This window comes from Populus trichocarpa, chromosome 4 (genome assembly GCF_000002775.5).
Source record: "Populus trichocarpa isolate Nisqually-1 chromosome 4, P.trichocarpa_v4.1, whole genome shotgun sequence".
Taxonomy (NCBI): Eukaryota; Viridiplantae; Streptophyta; class Magnoliopsida; order Malpighiales; family Salicaceae; genus Populus; species Populus trichocarpa.
The window spans coordinates 3888221-3905450 of NC_037288.2; the positions used below are offsets into that span (position 1 = coordinate 3888221).

At 34.4% G+C, this 17230-nt stretch overlaps 3 protein-coding genes across 4 annotated transcripts; all 3 read right to left on the bottom strand.

The window, feature by feature from the left end:
- Positions 1-6057: 6057 nt before the first annotated feature.
- Positions 6058-7370, bottom strand: LOC112327316 (protein E6-like). Of its 2 annotated transcripts, XM_052452247.1 has the most exons (2): positions 6519-7291; positions 6058-6479 (listed from the first exon to the last, which is right to left on the bottom strand). In XM_052452247.1, exons 1-2 carry the CDS (start codon positions 7216-7218, stop codon positions 6361-6363), a joined length of 819 nt encoding a protein of 272 aa, XP_052308207.1. In that variant the 5' UTR covers positions 7219-7291; the 3' UTR covers positions 6058-6360. The 2 variants fall into 2 exon arrangements, with proteins under 2 accessions (XP_052308207.1, XP_052308206.1); XM_052452246.1 differs by having other exon boundaries at positions 6058-7370.
- Positions 7371-9746: 2376 nt separating this feature from the next.
- On the bottom strand, positions 9747-10484 carry LOC7456773 (uncharacterized). The gene has a single exon (XM_002305080.4). The coding sequence runs from the start codon at positions 10309-10311 to the stop codon at positions 9847-9849; it is 465 nt and encodes a 154-aa protein (XP_002305116.3). The 5' UTR covers positions 10312-10484; the 3' UTR covers positions 9747-9846.
- Positions 10485-10847: 363 nt separating this feature from the next.
- On the bottom strand, positions 10848-14031 carry LOC7456772 (uncharacterized). Its single transcript, XM_002305079.4, has 9 exons — positions 13796-14031; positions 13597-13724; positions 13472-13507; positions 13290-13403; positions 12565-12633; positions 12388-12441; positions 12039-12191; positions 11486-11566; positions 10848-11356 (listed from the first exon to the last, which is right to left on the bottom strand). The coding sequence occupies exons 1-9, from the start codon at positions 13926-13928 to the stop codon at positions 11291-11293; spliced, it is 834 nt and encodes a 277-aa protein (XP_002305115.2). The 5' UTR covers positions 13929-14031; the 3' UTR covers positions 10848-11290.
- Positions 14032-17230: the final 3199 nt, after the last annotated feature.

The following is a 17230-nucleotide window of genomic DNA, read 5'->3' on the forward strand; positions in this document are numbered from 1 at the left end:
TAAAACTTTTTGTTCACTTCCTCTTTTTTTTTTTTGTTCACTTCCTCTTGATTAGCAAGAAGCCTACAGCGAGAAAACCTTGAAATACATGCAATTTTAGCTTGTATTCAATAGAACAAAAACAAAAAACGGTAACTTGAGCTTAGTTTGGCCATGATTGCATGACTATTACCTAAATTGCCTCTTACTTTGATGGATCAAAGTGGAACCGTTTATGCTTTGACCTGCCACATTTTTTTCCGGTTAGATTTAGCATTTTGTGATGCTAAGATCTGTAACGCTACAGCTAGAATCTGCAACCCCAAGCACAGTGTTTAGTCCTCATAAAACAAATGTGTTGGGATATGTGTAAAGATGGTGCCCTCATTCACACCAAAGGCCCTTGGTCTTGCATGTTTTGGTGATCTACAACAGTTCTTGACCATCAGCGAGGGTTCAAGCTTTGCTAGCACAGCAGTGGCGACTGGTAACATAACAAACAGTACCATTATCTTGCAACAATTGAGGTATCCTAAAATACCTTTTCCCTTTTTAGCAATTTCTTTGTAAACGGTGATCCCCTTTATTTTCCTCCTATGGTATAGTTTTTGACCTTTAAAAGAATATATAATAGAAAGAGAAATTAATGACTCTAAAATGCGATTAGTCGTCGTCTTAGTTATAAACTCCACTTTATATATGTTCAGAACATTCAATTGCTCCTATTACTTCAATTTTTTTCTTACAGCCAAGTGATCATATTGTTTCCCTGGCTAATCAAGATAATACCTCCTGAGTTTACGATGATACAACTGCAGTTCTATCATTAAAATAATGGCCATCAAGCACTGAAACCAGTGGACTGTCCCAACAAAATGTTCAGCTAGCATGTTATGTAAACTTATATAATGGGTGATAATTATAGTGCTGTTACAAGTTCAGGAACTAGCTAGACACTATGATGATATAGAGAGATGTTGATGGTGGTGTGGCAACAGAAGGGGTGGGTGTGATTATTGCTTTTCCCCTACTTTATATTCTCCTATCTGCCACTTCACCCATCTCCATTTTCACCATCCATACCCAACATCATGACTGCTTCAATTATAGGCTCCCAATTCTGTGAATCTTGGTGAGATGGGGCTCCATATTCATTAAGATATAGTACCCATATGACCCAAAATTAGTTGCGGTAGGATCATCCATCAAGTACTTATTAACACTGCCATGTGAGAAAGTCTCGAACTTCTACCACCTAAACACAACAAAACATTGGTCATAGGTCTGAAAGTTCAACAAGTCCAAAAGGTAAAAGACTTCAAAGCTTGAGAGCAGTAGAGTTTAGGGTTGGGAATAGATTGATTTGAAAATCCAAGCCATCCCACCATTCACGGAGAACAGCAACCAAATCTGACGTTGCTATGCCAATGGTTTACCAGCTACTTGATCACCTCTAGAAGGCTGAAATTGAGAGTAATAAGTTGACAACGCGGAGACAAAAAACATGTTACTTTGGGCTTTTTTAACACAAGCTAGCTGCATTTTCGATTACCATCGTTTTTGGTGGATTTGGTGTCCTTCACGTGATCTCTGGTAATGTTAATTAATTAAAAATCATCTGCTCCACTATGCTATGCTATTAGCTGCCTATATTAGATTAGATTAGATTAGATTAGATTAGATTAGATTAGCACACAAAATAAAGCGTAGAGATCGCCCAGTGCTGTGACACTACTGTTTCCCTGCCATTGAATAACTTAAGTCGCCCCAATTAATTAACATATATACATGTAAGATATAACAAAGATTACTTTAAAATTAAAATATACTCTAAATTAACAATCACATCCCATTATTTAATAGAAAGAAGGAAAGAAATTTATGCCATTGTGCTAATTATATGAACACGTCACATAGAATATTCTTACATGTAAGGAAATTAATTTAATTCCTTACATATATTCCTTGCTGAAAGTGGGATATTATGTAGCCAAAATTGACAAATTAAAGACACGGTTTCCTAACTTAAAGGAAAGTAAAGTGAATGGCTTGATGAAGAAAGCACATGACTTGCTGGATACATATTGTAATTGAGTCAAAATTCAGTCTGAATATGATGCAAGAAAAACATAGTGAACAGTGACCGTCTATAGGATAGTGTCAAATTCAATGATAGTGGCAAAATAAGTAGTAGTGAGTTAATGTGAGTTTGGACTTGGAGTCCAAGACATGAAACAAAATATAGTAGATTCAACAATATAGATTGACAGTTACATAATATATAGTGGGTTATTATAATAGTTACGATTATAGCTTTATGAGGAAAATAAGTGTCCAGATAATGATGGCATGACTGAGATTGATTCTCAAGACACTAAAATCATAGGATTATGGATCAAAACCACCCACTAAGTTTATGAAAACATGAAGGAGAAAATGTTACACTACTTCCTAAAAAATAGAGATGATAATTTTATGCTTTTGTAACCTTTTATGCTTGTTTATAAATAGGTTGTAAAGCCTTGGCTGTATAGCATGCAATTCTTTTGCATAGCACACACATACAAGTTTGTGTATTTTCTTTGTTGTTAAGATTAATAAAGGTTGAGAATTTTTCTTGTATATGATGTGTATTGGTTTGCTACCTTTTTACTTGTGTGATTCCACTTGCTTACAACTTATGAGATTGGAGAAAACCTCTCAGATGTGAGAAACTTTTAGTTATAAGTAAACACGAGTGTAAAAGGTGAGGAAAGGTTGAGTCTAGCAGGGGGCCAGACTGTCGAATAGGGTCAGAAATTTTCGACAAGAAATTGACCCTATGACAATTGGTATTAGAGTGTGGTTAAGTTCGGTGCAGACAATGGATATATCTGTAGGAGCAGGAAAAATGACAGTTATGTGAAGCCATTGTGGAATAGTTTGTGAAACTAGTAGCTGGACTTCATATGCCAAGAGTTATGGAGGTAATTCGACACATGATTGTGTAGATCATCAAATTGAGTTGTCTCATTTGGTACTACATGTTTATATATGGAAAGGTTGGAGAATTGGGTGAATTTATAGGGGTTCATTGGATTTTTCTAAGTGTTTTGTATGGTGTTGTTCATAAAAAAAAGAAATGAAAGTCTTGGATACTTAAGAAAGTGTTTGAACTTTGTGAAAATAGACTTGCGGTTTGATAAATTGGTTTGATAAATTGGTATAAGGGGTTGCCAAGGGAATAAGAACAACTTGTGTGTGACTTAGAGGAGTTGAATTCAATTTCTAAAGAGGCATGATCGTATGTGACAGTGTGTTACAACTTTTTTTTTTGGCTAGATGAGATCGATGAGATTGGTCTCAATGCTTTAGTTTGGGACTCAAAGTGTGTTTTGACTTTGTGAGAAACAAGCAAAACCCAAAAAAAAACAATAAAACTTTAGTCATAGCTTGGTTCAAAAACATGTTGACAATGGGATTATCAATGTCCTTATCATCGTAGAATCAATGGTTAGTGTTCTGGATGTGAATGTGGGCAAAACCAAGAGGATTTATGTGTGGAACACAGATTTATGACAATAGAAAAATGTGGTGCAGGGGTATCCTAAATCTGTCTGATGAGGGCGTCGATTTCTATTAGTGGGGCAGGTTTGTAATAGAGTCAAAACTCAGTATGAATACACTGACGAAAACACTAATGGAAAGACAGTGGGCAGTGACATTCCATGAGATAATGGCAAATTCGGTAGCAGTGATGAACAACATTAACCTATATGAGTAGTGGACTGATGTGAGTTTGGACTTAGACGATGAGCAGTCCAATATAGACAATAAACACGTCAGATTCAGCAGCATAGACTGACAATTATGCAATAATATAGTGGGTTGTTACAACAATTACAATCATGACTTTATAGGGGGAAATGAGTGTCCACATCATAGGAGCATGACCGCTGAACATTGAGACATGTCTGAGATTGCTCCTCAAGACATTAAAATTATGAGATCATAAGTCAAAATCACTCACTAAGTTCATGGGAACATGAGGAAGAAAACGTCTCATTAGTTCATAAAAATAGGGATGATAGTTTTATGCTTTGTAACTTTCTATACTTGTCTATAAATAAGCTACAAAGCCTTGGTTGTGTAGCGTGCGATTCTTTTGCATAACACACATATACAAGTTTGTGCATTTCATTTGTTATTGAGATTAATAAAGGTTTAGAATTTTTCTTGTATATGTTATGTACAAATTTGCTTCCTCTTATGGGATTTTGCTTGCTTACAACTTGTGGGAATGAAAAATAAATCTCTTAAGTGTGAGAGATATTTGATCGTAGGCAAACATAAGTATAAAAAATGAAGAAAGACCAAGATTAACAGGGGCTGAACTGCCGTATAGAGCTCGAAAATTTCAATGAAAAAATGATCATGTGACACAAACCCTCACAGAGTGCAAGCTAGTGCCCAACAGAGCACAAACCAGAAATTCAGTAGTGCAAACCTGAGGTATCAGCTAAGCGCATGCGCCTTGTCTGCTGGTCATGATCAAACAACTACTTTTTAGCAACAAAACAAGTGGTTATAATTTCACCACAGTATGGAGGATGTGTACATTTACTATAGTTTATACGCGGTCCAAAATATTAAAACTTCAGCAGACTTCTCTACTGATTAAATAGTACATTTGTCCCTCTAGTTGTAAAATAAATTAATTAGTTCTCTTTAAAAAAATAATATATTTTTTAATGTTTTTAATCAATGTTACCACACTTAATCTAATATTACTTTATTTTAAGAATATCTTCTTTTTCCGTTAATCTTTTCATAATATCTATTTTTTAAAACAAAAAATAAATTAACATAAAATAGATGAGAATGATTAAATAATTACTTTTTTAAAGAGAAACTAATTACCGCATTTTTAACCCGAATTGGTATGTACCCAAGAAAACTCGAATTGGTACCAGCAGCAGCAACTTGCGTAGTCAATTTGAAACTCTCCTCTCATGCGATAATCCATGAGAATGGTCGTTATCATAATTAAGCATAACTTATGGATTGTTTTGGCAGGTACGATAAGGTTACCCCTGAAACAGCTTGAAAAACAGGAATTTAGATACATTATTTTACATAAATTTCATTATTTAAAAAAAATTATAATATTTTTTTCAAAATTATTTTTATAAACTATAATCTTAAAAATTACCATAGTATCAAATACACATATATTTAATTAAAACTTGAAGAAGATTAAAAGTATGTATGTTGCTATATATACATATTTTTATAAAAATATATTTAAACTTTTTTTTTCTATATTTCTTAATGTACTTAATATCAACATGATCATTTAAAAACATTTAAGAACACATTAGATTAATACTTTTATATTTTAAACATGCTATGTGTAAATATATTATCAAATACGTCTCATAAAAAGAAATATTATCTAAAACCGTCTAATCGAGAGAATTGAAGGTATATCAAGGGAGGGACTAGCTCGTTCAGGGAGCACATGGGTTCCCCTCTTTCCCTTCCTTTTGTCTTTATCTATCTTTCCAGAAATATAAATTAAAAAAGAAAAAGAAAGAAAGAGAGAGAGAAGGAGACAAACAAATATTAAGCTTAATTAATGTTTACTACTAAATAAATTAATTAAAGACTAATTAAAAGATGCCGAATTCGAAGCAATCTTGCATTTACCAAATATATATATATATATTCGGAAGCATGGGTGTGAAGAACACAATATTTTCCATTAGGAGTTTTCTCAAATCAGCCTTTCATTTTCTATATTATGTTGGATTGGATATATATGAGCTCCCTAATAAAGGATACTGGAACTAGTTTACAACATATATATATATATATATATATATATATATATATATATATATATACACATGTTAATCTCCTAGCTAGGGTAGATTACAAGAGCAAGAAGTGGTGGCCTAATTGATAAAATCAAGGGATATTCACCTAACCATTTAATTACTAATTTTGAAGATTTTAATTATTAGTAACTTTAAGTATGGATTATAATTAAATTCTAGTAATGCATAAATTATTTAATTAACTGGGATTTGGAAGTAATTAAAGGAACTGCACGAAAGCATTATCTCCTTAGTTATTATAAGTAGAATATACACTTTATTGGATCAATATTGCTCGTAAGAAAATAAAAATAAAAATAAAAACAAACTCTCATACCTTAGCTTTTGGAAGGATGAAAGACTATGATAACAATAAAACAAGATCACACACAAAGATCGAAGACCGCAACAAATAAATTTATGTAGTTTTTTTCCCCACTAAACATAATTCAATCTATAGTAACACCACCCACTGTAATTCAACAGAGACCTCACTCTCTTTACTTGACCATATAGATTAAAATCATGGCACATACTGCTCTTCCTGGCTCTCTTCGAAATCATCCTGGTTGTCGTACTTTTGCATGGAGTTATTGTTGTACTCGTACTTGGAGTTCTCGTTGTTGTTGTTGTTGTAATAACCTCTGGTATTGTAGTTGTTGTTGTTGTTGTTGTAATAACCTCTGGTATTGTAGTTGTTTCTTGAGTTCTGCTGGTACTGATTTGGGTAGTAGTTACTGTTCTCATTATTGACGTCATAGTAGTACTTTCCATGTTCCAAGTACCTTGTGTCACTCATGCCTTGCTTCTCATCATTGTTGTAGCTTTTGGCACCGTTGTAGTACTTGTTGTTGTTGTTGCTATTGGCACCGTTGTAGTACTTGTTGCTGTTCTGGTTCCCCATGTTGGTGTATTCACTTTCTTGAAGGCTTGTTTCACCAAAGTTTTGTTGCTGCTCCTCATAAGCATTGTTGTTGTAGTGGTTATTGGTGGTGGTGGTGGTGGTGGAGTCAGTTGGATAATTGGTGTAGGTTTCTTGGGTTTGGGTCTGGGTTTTGTATGGCTGGTAAGTGGTTGTGGTGTAGGGTGCATTTGTTAGTTTAGTAGTGGTGGGGAACTGGGAGGATTCTTGACCATATAGACCATAGCCATTTTGGGTGTCTGGGATAAAGGCTGGATCTAGTTCTTGCTTGTTAAAGCTTTCTTCTTCTTTGTTGGGGAGTGTTTTATCTTGAACATTATTGTTGTTGATGGTGGTAGTGGAGGGAGTAGCGGTGGTGGCACCGACTTTGCTAAAGAACTGGCTCTCTCTAGCATGAATTTGCTTAGAAAAAATGGTTAAGAGAAAGAGAAAGGAAATGAGTCTTGGAGAGGGAGCCATGGCTAAAGACGGGATAGTGTTGCTGTGTATCACTAGCCTATAGTGGAGCTGGGAGGGTTTGTGAAGGTGCGATCTTTATATAGAAAGCCTTTCAATCACTCTCTCCGATTTTTTTTCCACAGCATTTTCAACTCTTTAGGTGCAAATGGAGGGAATTGGTGATGACTGTGGTCCCTGCATGGGAAGAAACTTTAACAAAAGAACTCCTTTTCTTTTTCTTTCTTTTTATTTGATTTATGTATATCTCTTGTTAATCGTGCTTATTTTTCTTTTAGTGATGTATTTCTTTAGTGTTTGATTTTTCTTCTTTCATAATTAATGAATGCCATCATGGAAGAGCACCAAAACTATGAGTTTTAATTTCATTTCCCTAAACATCAGCCGAAACAATAACCAATACTTATTCATGCTAACTCTCCATAAATCATTCTTATCTTCTAAGCAAACCAAGCTAGATTGAGGATTATGACACAAGATTATACTGAGGTAATTAATGATGGGCTCTAAGTTATAAGGAATCCAGGGTTTATCTCAAGGAAATTTCTTCTTTGACGGGGAGAAGGGGTCACTGGCAGCAGATTATTCAAGCAGTAAAAATGTGAAATCAATAAAGTGGCCTTCTTTATTAAAGATCATGTCCTTTCTTTAATATGTGAGGGGCGATTTGGCTATTTCAAAGATGAAAGAAGGATATGATAATATGCTAAGCTATGGCCGGGCAATTATGCCGTAGATTGTGGTGGGTGGGGCAAAGCAAATAATGCCATTTAGTGCAGACAGCATGTGCCCTCTTCCCTTTGTTTAATTTGATCATATACGCACCAAACCCTTTTACTACGCGGATTGACACCACCATTCATGCTCTTCTTTTTTTTGGCATGCGCTCTTCCAAGAGCAGCTTTATTAAAGAAGTTTGCTGTCCATATATATATGGGATAGGAAAAGGGTTTTATGTATATATGCTTAAAATTAATGTGTAAGATTTTCTTTAATCGAACACAAAATCACGAAGGACAGTTAGAATTTATCGCTTGTTAGGTGGATACTTCTGAAATACTCATCCGTTGGATTGATAGATTTTATTATCCAGATTGAAGATCACATGCAAGATAAGGGTGTTATTTATGACTAAACAACTTCTTAATTAGTAATCAACTAACAATTCAATTAGAGAGAGCCCCCCTACTGTGGGGGTTGAGGCAGGGTCAGGATGGTAGAATTTGGGACTTGTATTTGCTGCTACACGCAATCATTTATACATAAAATTGTTACCAACCAGGGCAACTTTTCTGACTAAATTTACTAATGGAAAGGCTTGTTTTATATCTATGTCTACCGGCTAATCCTACTTGGTAGTTGTTTCTGTAATTGCGACACGGATATTTGGTGAGATAGGGTCCAAGTTTGTTTATTACACATAACGAACATAACCAAACAGGATTGCTATTATTAATGAATGTTTATGTCTCTCTGGTGTAGCTCTCATGAGTGCTCTGTTTTTCTTCTAACAAAAAACAATGTTTCATGTCCTGGAGATGATGTATACCATTTTTTGTAACAAGTTAAGAAATTGCAAACCATTTTTTGTAACTATTAGACTCTCCTATATTTTATGTCTTCGTGTCACTAATTCATGGAATCCAGAATTTAACTGTAACCATAACTCAAGGAAAAGGGAAAACGATAGGAAAGCCACCTTGTCCCTTCAAAGCTTGGAATATGAATAGCAACTGTTTAAAGGGACAAAAAGGTAAAGGCAAAGAAATTTCCATTGTTCGTGCATTTGTCAAGTAGCTGCTAAATGTTTTCCCTTCCTGGAGGGGTGGAGGAGAAAGGAACATACAAGTTTCATTCACCACAAGTACTGGTATCCATCGAGATCATAACAATATGTAGATGAACTGCCCCCCAATTCTCACTTGTCAACGTTGGTGGTTTGACCACTCAATTAAAGGAAAAAAGAGTTCTGGTTTTTGCCTTTTCTTCTTTTTCTTTTTTTAAGTGTTTTTTCTTCCTTGATTAGCGGAGGGAGGGAGCTTGTCAAAGTGGGTACTGGCATTGGCAATTCGGGAGGAAAAAAGAGAAGTATTCCACAGTATATTATTTTCCTTTGATTTTTAACTATTGCCAATCCATTCCACTCTGAAGCACATTTGAATCTCAAATTTTGCGCTAAATTGAGAGTTGACTGGTATTATAATTATAAACAAATCTATAATACTATAATAGATCCAACAATAAACTCATCCCATTAGGCTTAGGGTACCGTTTACTGTGTGACCTAGCTTCAAGCAATGCAAGAAAAAAACACATCGTAGCCTCTTTGGGCCTTCATAATTGTCCAATTTGTTTGATTTTTGTGGGTACAGTTTAGTGGTCTCAGTATTTCTTGCTCACATTTGATGCTTCTCCATCATCTTTTAGTGGATGGAATCGATGGATACGACAACTTCTTGTCCTTCCATTTGCCAGGGCATTCCAACTTATACGATACGTATGCAGGTCACAAATAGGAGAAACAATCGGAATTCAAGTACCAAAAGTCAAAATGATAACAAATTCAAAATTAATGCCGAAATTAGTGAAAGATGGCTTGCACATGCGTGCTACAATCCCGCAAGACATTTCTCAAGAATCAAGATCAGGAAATGGGTTCCACAGCATAAGTGAAAACAGTAAAAGATTGGGAACTAAAATAGGAATGAAAGGGTTAACGTTACTAACAAGTTTTTTCCTTCTAAGCCTCTTTCTAACATACTCTCTTCTTTGTTCATCGCCCCACTGTGCTTCCTCTAATCCCTTTGCAAGAATTAATGGTGGAGGCTGTTGGTATGGGCACTTGGACCTCCACGAAGTTTCAGGACATCCTAATCTGGAGGCTCTTTTGAGAAAGAGAGAGAATCCCCACCTTAGAAGGAGAGAAGGGAAAGTCTTGGTGTCTTTGGTGCAGAGGATGGGTGGATAGTCCCATTTGAGATAGCATGGGATTTGTGTAGAGATGAAGAACTGAGAGTAGAGAGGTGGTGTGGTTGTGGGGCTGGTTAGAAGATGGGTTAGGGCTTGAAGTCTCTGCTCCCATGTCGTGTCTTCCATTGCTTCATTGACCACACTCTTGAGGATGAGGCTGAGATTTGGATAAGAAGTGCCAAGGGAACAAATGCTTGACACTATTTACCATGGAGGTAGGCCCGCCAAACGCTATGCATAATGGCCTTTTGGTAAGAATTTCGCAGTTCGGCGTGGTGTGTTTCATGTTATTGCCAATAACTTATTGGAGCACAAACGCTGCCTTTTGCACAACGATTAAGCAGATGCCTAATATAAAGAGTGCCATTACTCCTGAAATAACTTGGATTGAAAATAAAGCAAATAAACTGGAAGGTTGACATTTCAAGTGATGAAGAACATCACGTCTGCCATATCAAGAACATGTGGATTTAAGAAAGGAGGTAATCAAAAGGCATATTTTAATCAACACAGTATGCAATGAAGCAAATTAGCCTTTGTTATGATTCCTATACATTAAGCTATCTACCAACGAAAATGCAGCTTAGTGCGAGGAGCGACAATGGACATCGTAACACACGGTTTGGCCATGAAGTGCCAAATCATTCCCATCCTTGAATTCCTTTATCCAATGGACCAGTTTACATTCCATATTTATATAAAATCAGTGAGAATTCTGCTGTCCAGTGTACAATGACAAAATTTTGGGAGTTTAATCACAAGAACCCAGAAAAACGGGGGAAAGGATCATAAAGGAAGCATGTTTAGGCTATCATGCAACGAGTATGAAGCAACAACTCCATCTCCCATGTTGCCACTATATACAGATGACATGGTACAGCAATATTGATTCGGGCATGAGAATCAGTAGTGAATCTGGAAACAAAACTCCAGCATGATCCAAGAAGAAGATGAAACAACAGCACTGGCACAGAGCAAACTGTTTCTCTCTTGCTTACTACAACTAGTAAGAAAAGAACAGGAAAAATGATGCTCAGTGAGTGTCCTTGGCTTCCTGTTAATAGAATAGGCTGTGAAACTTCTCTCTTGAGGAAACTTCTCTCGACTAGCACAGCTGTGATGAGAGCAATATCCAAGCACTCAATACAGGGAAGATGATTAAAGCAGAAGCCTGTGATTTCATAAATTTCATAGAAATGTTTGATTCCATTAGAAAGAGCTAAATAATTGATGCAGAGTCGTATACTGCTGTTTTTATTAAATATAAAAGAGACTTTGGGAACTGGATAGGCACTCATACCACGAAAAATACTATTTCCTGGTTAGCAAGACAGGCTGTGAACTCATGTCTTTCCATTTCCTGTTTGACGAAAACTTGCAACTACAAATAGTGAAATGACAAGGGTTAATTTTTCATCACAATCACAATGGTATTTTGGCCAATGTGCAGATGATGCAACAGTTACCATATTCTACTTAAGCTCAAAGAAAGAAACCCCAAATAAACAGATAGATCATATCAACAGATGTTGAGTAGTAAAGTTCTTAACATTCATGATTCAGTAGACTGAGAGCTTGTATAAAAACAGAGAACTGCAATCTATCACAAGTCACGACCTTATTCTCAATCATTTTGTGGTTGAGAGAACCAGTATCTAATGGCTGAATTGTTTTGTGTCAAATTCAATTTGATCAGCTCTCTAACTTGTCATTAACAACAAATTTTGACCAACGAAAAACTTTAAACTGTACAGCATCTAGCAAAAGAATGACCAACGAGAGATTCATTACAGAGAAAACAAGGGGGGGAAAATGTTGTACAGAATCAAGAAAGCACGTAGGTTAGTACAAACCTCATGGTGGGACTCTTTTACTGTTGAATAGAATCTTTTTAGCCAGGAGAAGGTTTGAGATACGTAAGCTCTCAAGGCAGACTCTTCACTGAAATGTGAACTCAACAGCCCATGAGCATTTGGAAGATATTCACCAGAAAGGTAACTGAAAAACTGTAAATCACCACAAAGGAATAAATTTGGTCAAAGCCTACATCTGTGATAATATATCGGGCAAAAGAGACATATTAGTCTTTAAGTAAGCATTACCATCGTTCATAATGTGGGAATTATTAAAACTTCATTTTTTTTATAAACACCTATCAACATATATAAAGATCAAGACAGAGCAGAAATATCTTGACGTTACCTTTAAAAAAGTCCATCTTGGAGGCCTTGCTTGTCTTTGAGCCTTCAATCTTATCTGTTAAAAGAGAATGGGAACATTATAATAGACTCATTCAGCCATCAAGGCGTAGCAAAAAACAATGTTTAATTTTAGAAATCCTTATGAGCAGTTGGTCCAAATTGTATTGTGAGAAAATACTTCTTTAAGTTGAAGAGCCTGCTCAAACTGTTGAATTTGGATCCACCGTTCTGATACTATGTCTTCCATCTGTAGGGAACAAAAACAAATAAACCAACAACTAATTTTTATACTTAACAAAAGTTGGATGCTTGTATATGATGAGATTACAACTATGCTATATTGGAAAAGGAGAGGGGGAGTTTAATACTTTACTAAACATAATCATAATAATAAGAGAAATATGTTTTCCAAAAGAAAAGACTAATTATTAAATTCAACCCCCCCCCCCCCCCCAAAAAAAAAAAAAAAAAAAAATGATTCCACTCTATTTTCCAGCACAGACAATTTCCCCTAACCTCTCAAACTGCAGATTTCAAGGTACCAAGCAAATGACAAGTGACTAAAAAACAAAGCCATATTCTGCATATATGCTTCTGAAGGCTCACTCTACAAACTACTTTAGTTCCTTGATATCCCTTTTCACTTCCACGGAATATTGCCTCATTAGATTTCCAACAACACAATCTTCACCATGAATAACACAATAAACTTGCAAATAAGAAGATTGAACAAAACACAAGATAACACAGCTCTTTTTTTCCCCGGCTGTTTATTCAAGGAAACATAAAAAATGTTTTATGCAGACAATATCTAAAATTAGTTCTCAAATCTCCAAATGCCCGACAATAACATCCACAACCACTCGAATAAATAAATAAAAGCATACTAGTTAAGAGATTGACCTTCTGAACTTGCGAAGTTACCATTTGCAATCTATCCTCAGCTTCCCGGGCTTTCGATTCTAAAACATGAATATCAAAATTGTTCTTTCTCAAAGTAGCCCACAAAACCCTAACCTGTCATTCAAGACATTATCAACAACCTACTACTATTCACATAACCAGTTAATAATTATATTAATCACCTCTTCTTCTAGGTCTTTAATCTTGTCATCAGCAACCTACAAATAAAAAAGAAACATTCATTAGAGGTTCAATCCCAAATGAACTAACCACGTGATAATGTAATTCAAGAAACCAACCAGCCAACCTTTAAATGTGAGAAAACAGATTGCAGATGGTTTAATTTGTGGTCTAGTTCTCCAATTAGATTCTCACATCTCTCCAAATAACGGTCTCTGTCGTTTATATTTTGAGTGATTTCCTCAAGACGAGATTCTGCATTTATATTGATTAATTAGGCAATCAACCAATCAAAATTCTGAAACGAAACCTCTTGGTTTGGTTACCTGATTGAGTGATTCTCAGCTTGGCCTCGTAGAGCTGGTTTTGGTGATCTTGAGATGAGAGACCCAGCACAGCTGACAAAATGGCTGGAAATACAAAGGGTAGTAGATAATAATAATAATAAACAGCTTCCATTTTTGCGTCTCCAGCCCCCCCTCCTCTTCTGCTTTTACCGTGTCATCTACACTACGCTACATGTCCCGTCTATTTTGGAACTAGAAAGGAAGAGAGACGAGATTCGCATTATTTTGTTTTTGCTTTTTAGTCAATTTTTAAGATTGTTTTTTAATTAAAAATATATTAAAATAATATTATTTTTAAATTTTTGATATGCTTATATTAAAATCATCGAAAAACTTAAATTTCAAATAAAAAAATTAAAAAACATTTTAAAAAGCACCACAAAAACAAATATTTTTTTAATCATTAAATAAATGGCCTACATTATGTAGATGATTTTGCCACAAATTTTTTTGACATAAAAAAGATTAGAAAATTTTGTGAATTAGATTATAGATCCCAATGGGATCTAATAAGATGACTTTATGTAATTATATGATATGAAAAATCACAACAAGAGTAAATATATTGAAATAAAAAATAAAAAACAATCATGATGATCATATAAAAAGAGCATTTTTCAAAAGAAAACAAATCACAAAGCTCAATTCTTATACAATCCAATATTGAATGATGAAATTAAAAATAAAATAAAAAAATAAAAAAAATGATTTAGATCAATCAAAGTTAGCATACAAAACTTGCAACTTGAGTTCTGAGACCATAATAATACCATGGAAAGAAAATCAAAAGAATTACAATGTTAAATTTCCAACAATTCAAATATAGAAAGATAATATAAAAAAAACTCAATTAACAAAAAGGATAAGAAAAATCAGAAACCCTACAAGCCGGATCATGCGAACAAAATAACCTAATAGAATGCGAAACAAGAAAAATCATGAAGCTCAATTCGTAAACTAACCCAATATTAAAGGATAAACCAAAAAAATATTCAATTTGAAAAAGACTTCAGTCATCCAAGCTAACTCACCAAACTTATGATCTAGGTTATAAGACCAAGATAACCCCTTAAAAAGAAAAGTGAAGAAAATCACGAAGCTTAATTTCCAACAAACCCAAAATTAAATGATGAAATTAAAAAAATAAGTGAAAAAAAAATCTAAAAAAACCCGATATCAACCCTAGAGACACATAGGTTTCAAAAAAAGATCTATTTTTCTGTATGTCATTTTATCTTATTTCTTTGAGAAACTGGAGTTGTTTACGTACACTTAAGGGTGTATGCATTGGAGCTAGTTGTTGTGTCACTCATCGAGGGAGTTGCTCAAAGATGTTATTATGTAGCTAGAATAGCTTTAGTAAATACTTTAATTTGATGGGTGATTTTTTAAAGATTAAATAAAATTTTATATACTTGTGGTAAAGAGGTTGATTAATCTTCAATATCTTTGTATTTCTAAGTCATCAACCATGGAGAAGAAATTTAGATGATATATGAAATGAGAATGAACTAGTTTTTATTCAGTTCATCATAGACGATTTCACTAATAAAGTTGTAAAAACTTTAAATTAGATTTGAACTTCCCACAACTTCTTGATGGGATGATGTGCTTGGGCTTGGCCATTTCATGCTTTCTTGTAAAAACAAATCCCCAATTAGGATACATGGCCCTTCAATTCTTAATTAACAACTTATATAAGTGAAATAAGTTATAATAGAAAGAACAAGAATGAAAAATACAATAAGGTGTATGTTATGTTGTTATGTGACTTGTTCTATTATTTTGTTGTTATCTTGTGACATAAGGTATTTATATATCTTGATCACATAAAATTACTCCGTGAAGCATGAAATTATAGTCATAATGTATAGGTTAATCATAGAGAATAATTATTTTTACTACACAAGTAACCTATGAAATGAGTTATTGTGTGTAGGTAGCATACTAGATAAGTTAGTAAATGTACTTACCATTGGATGTACTTACCATTGGGGTAGCCCTTTGGAATAACAATTTTATCTAAACCCGATGGATATTCACTCTAGCCGATCTGAATAGATAGAAGATTTTTTTACCCGATCGGATTCAAGTAAAACTTAAAGGTAAAAATTCAGTTTATGGATTGGGTAAGGATACTTCTCTATCTTAACCAAAATTAGACTTGAATCTGATCCAAAATGCATTAATAGTTTGAAAAAATTATTTTTATATCAAGCTATATATATAGAAACTTGGACGTTAATTTCCTCAATAAAAAAAAATGCCTCTCCCTATTTGAAAACCTTAGTAACCCATAAAAATCCATTATTTCTATTAAAGAAGCCCACAAAAATTCAATATTTTTATCAAGAACTCCATTAAAACCTAACCTTAAAAAAAATGAAAACATGAATAACCCAAATGATGACTAGCACAGGAAAAACCATCCATACCAAGACCTCGACAATGTTCCAACTCAAAACCTTTACAAGCTTCCAACATCCCTTTACATCCCCATAATTTCTCCTTTATGAAAAGTCTTTACACCAACGTAATTCTAGAAGTGAGAATCTTCAATACTACATAGGCACAAGTTACTTAGCTAGAGTTGTGTTAGGTAGTGCTAAAGATTTTATTGAAAGAATTTGTGTTACGGAGCCTAGAGAGGCATTAAAATTAAGGGTTAATTGTGTTTTGAATTTTGTTAGTTATACGGGTAATTTGTTTTAAAACAATTTGGGTGTTTGGGGGTTGATGTTTGCAGCGATTGAGAGTAGTTTAATTCATTAGGGAACTATTGATGAATTGATCTTAGTATAGTAGTTGGGTTAGGGATATTCGATGAATACTCAACACCTGATCAAGTTTAGATTCAAGTATCAAAATATTTATACTCCAGTTTTGAGTTGGATATGAATAGTTACAAATCTAGTATATAGATACTCATTCTATCCCTAATAATCATTGGTAAGACATCTAAGTGTATGACGGCCAATAACAAGAAGATTCACATCTATAATTCATGTGTTTCTAAATAGAAGTTTGTGTAAGATATAGCGGAGAAATAAGCGTAAGAAGTTCTACTAATCATAGTTTTAAAATTTAACCTGCCTGGCGGGTCAATCCAAGCCAAGTTTAAAAAAAATAAGATAAGTTAAAAATCTGGATGACCCGACGGGTTGACCCGATAACCCGGTCCAAAACCCGATTACAATTTGTTGAATTTTTTTAAAACAAAATAATATCATTTCTATTTATAAAAAAATTAGAGTTGATTTGAGTGACCGATCAAAACTTGAATCGGGTTTCAAAACTCTGCTACTAAGCACACAATGAAGGAAAAATTATTAGAACTTTTAAATGTAAATGACGACGGATGCAAGCCCTGGGTCGACTGATGGGGCAAACAATAACCGACAGCTACCTATTTGT

Excerpts from the sequence above, each read along its gene's own strand:
- LOC7456773 (XM_002305080.4), bottom strand. The coding sequence starts at position 10,311 with ATGGAAGACACGACATGGGAGCAGAGACTTCAAGCCCTAACCCATCTT.
- LOC7456772 (XM_002305079.4), bottom strand. The coding sequence starts at position 13,928 with ATGGAAGCTGTTTATTATTATTATTATCTACTACCCTTTGTATTTCCA. Across the intron at positions 12,442-12,564 it reads AGGCTCTTCAACTTAAAGAA|ATAAGATTGAAGGCTCAAAG; the intron begins GTATTTTCTCAC and ends CTCTTTTAACAG. Across the intron at positions 11,567-12,038 it reads TAAAAGAGTCCCACCATGAG|TTGCAAGTTTTCGTCAAACA; the intron begins GTTTGTACTAAC and ends CACTATTTGTAG.
- LOC112327316 (XM_052452246.1), bottom strand. The coding sequence starts at position 7,218 with ATGGCTCCCTCTCCAAGACTCATTTCCTTTCTCTTTCTCTTAACCATT.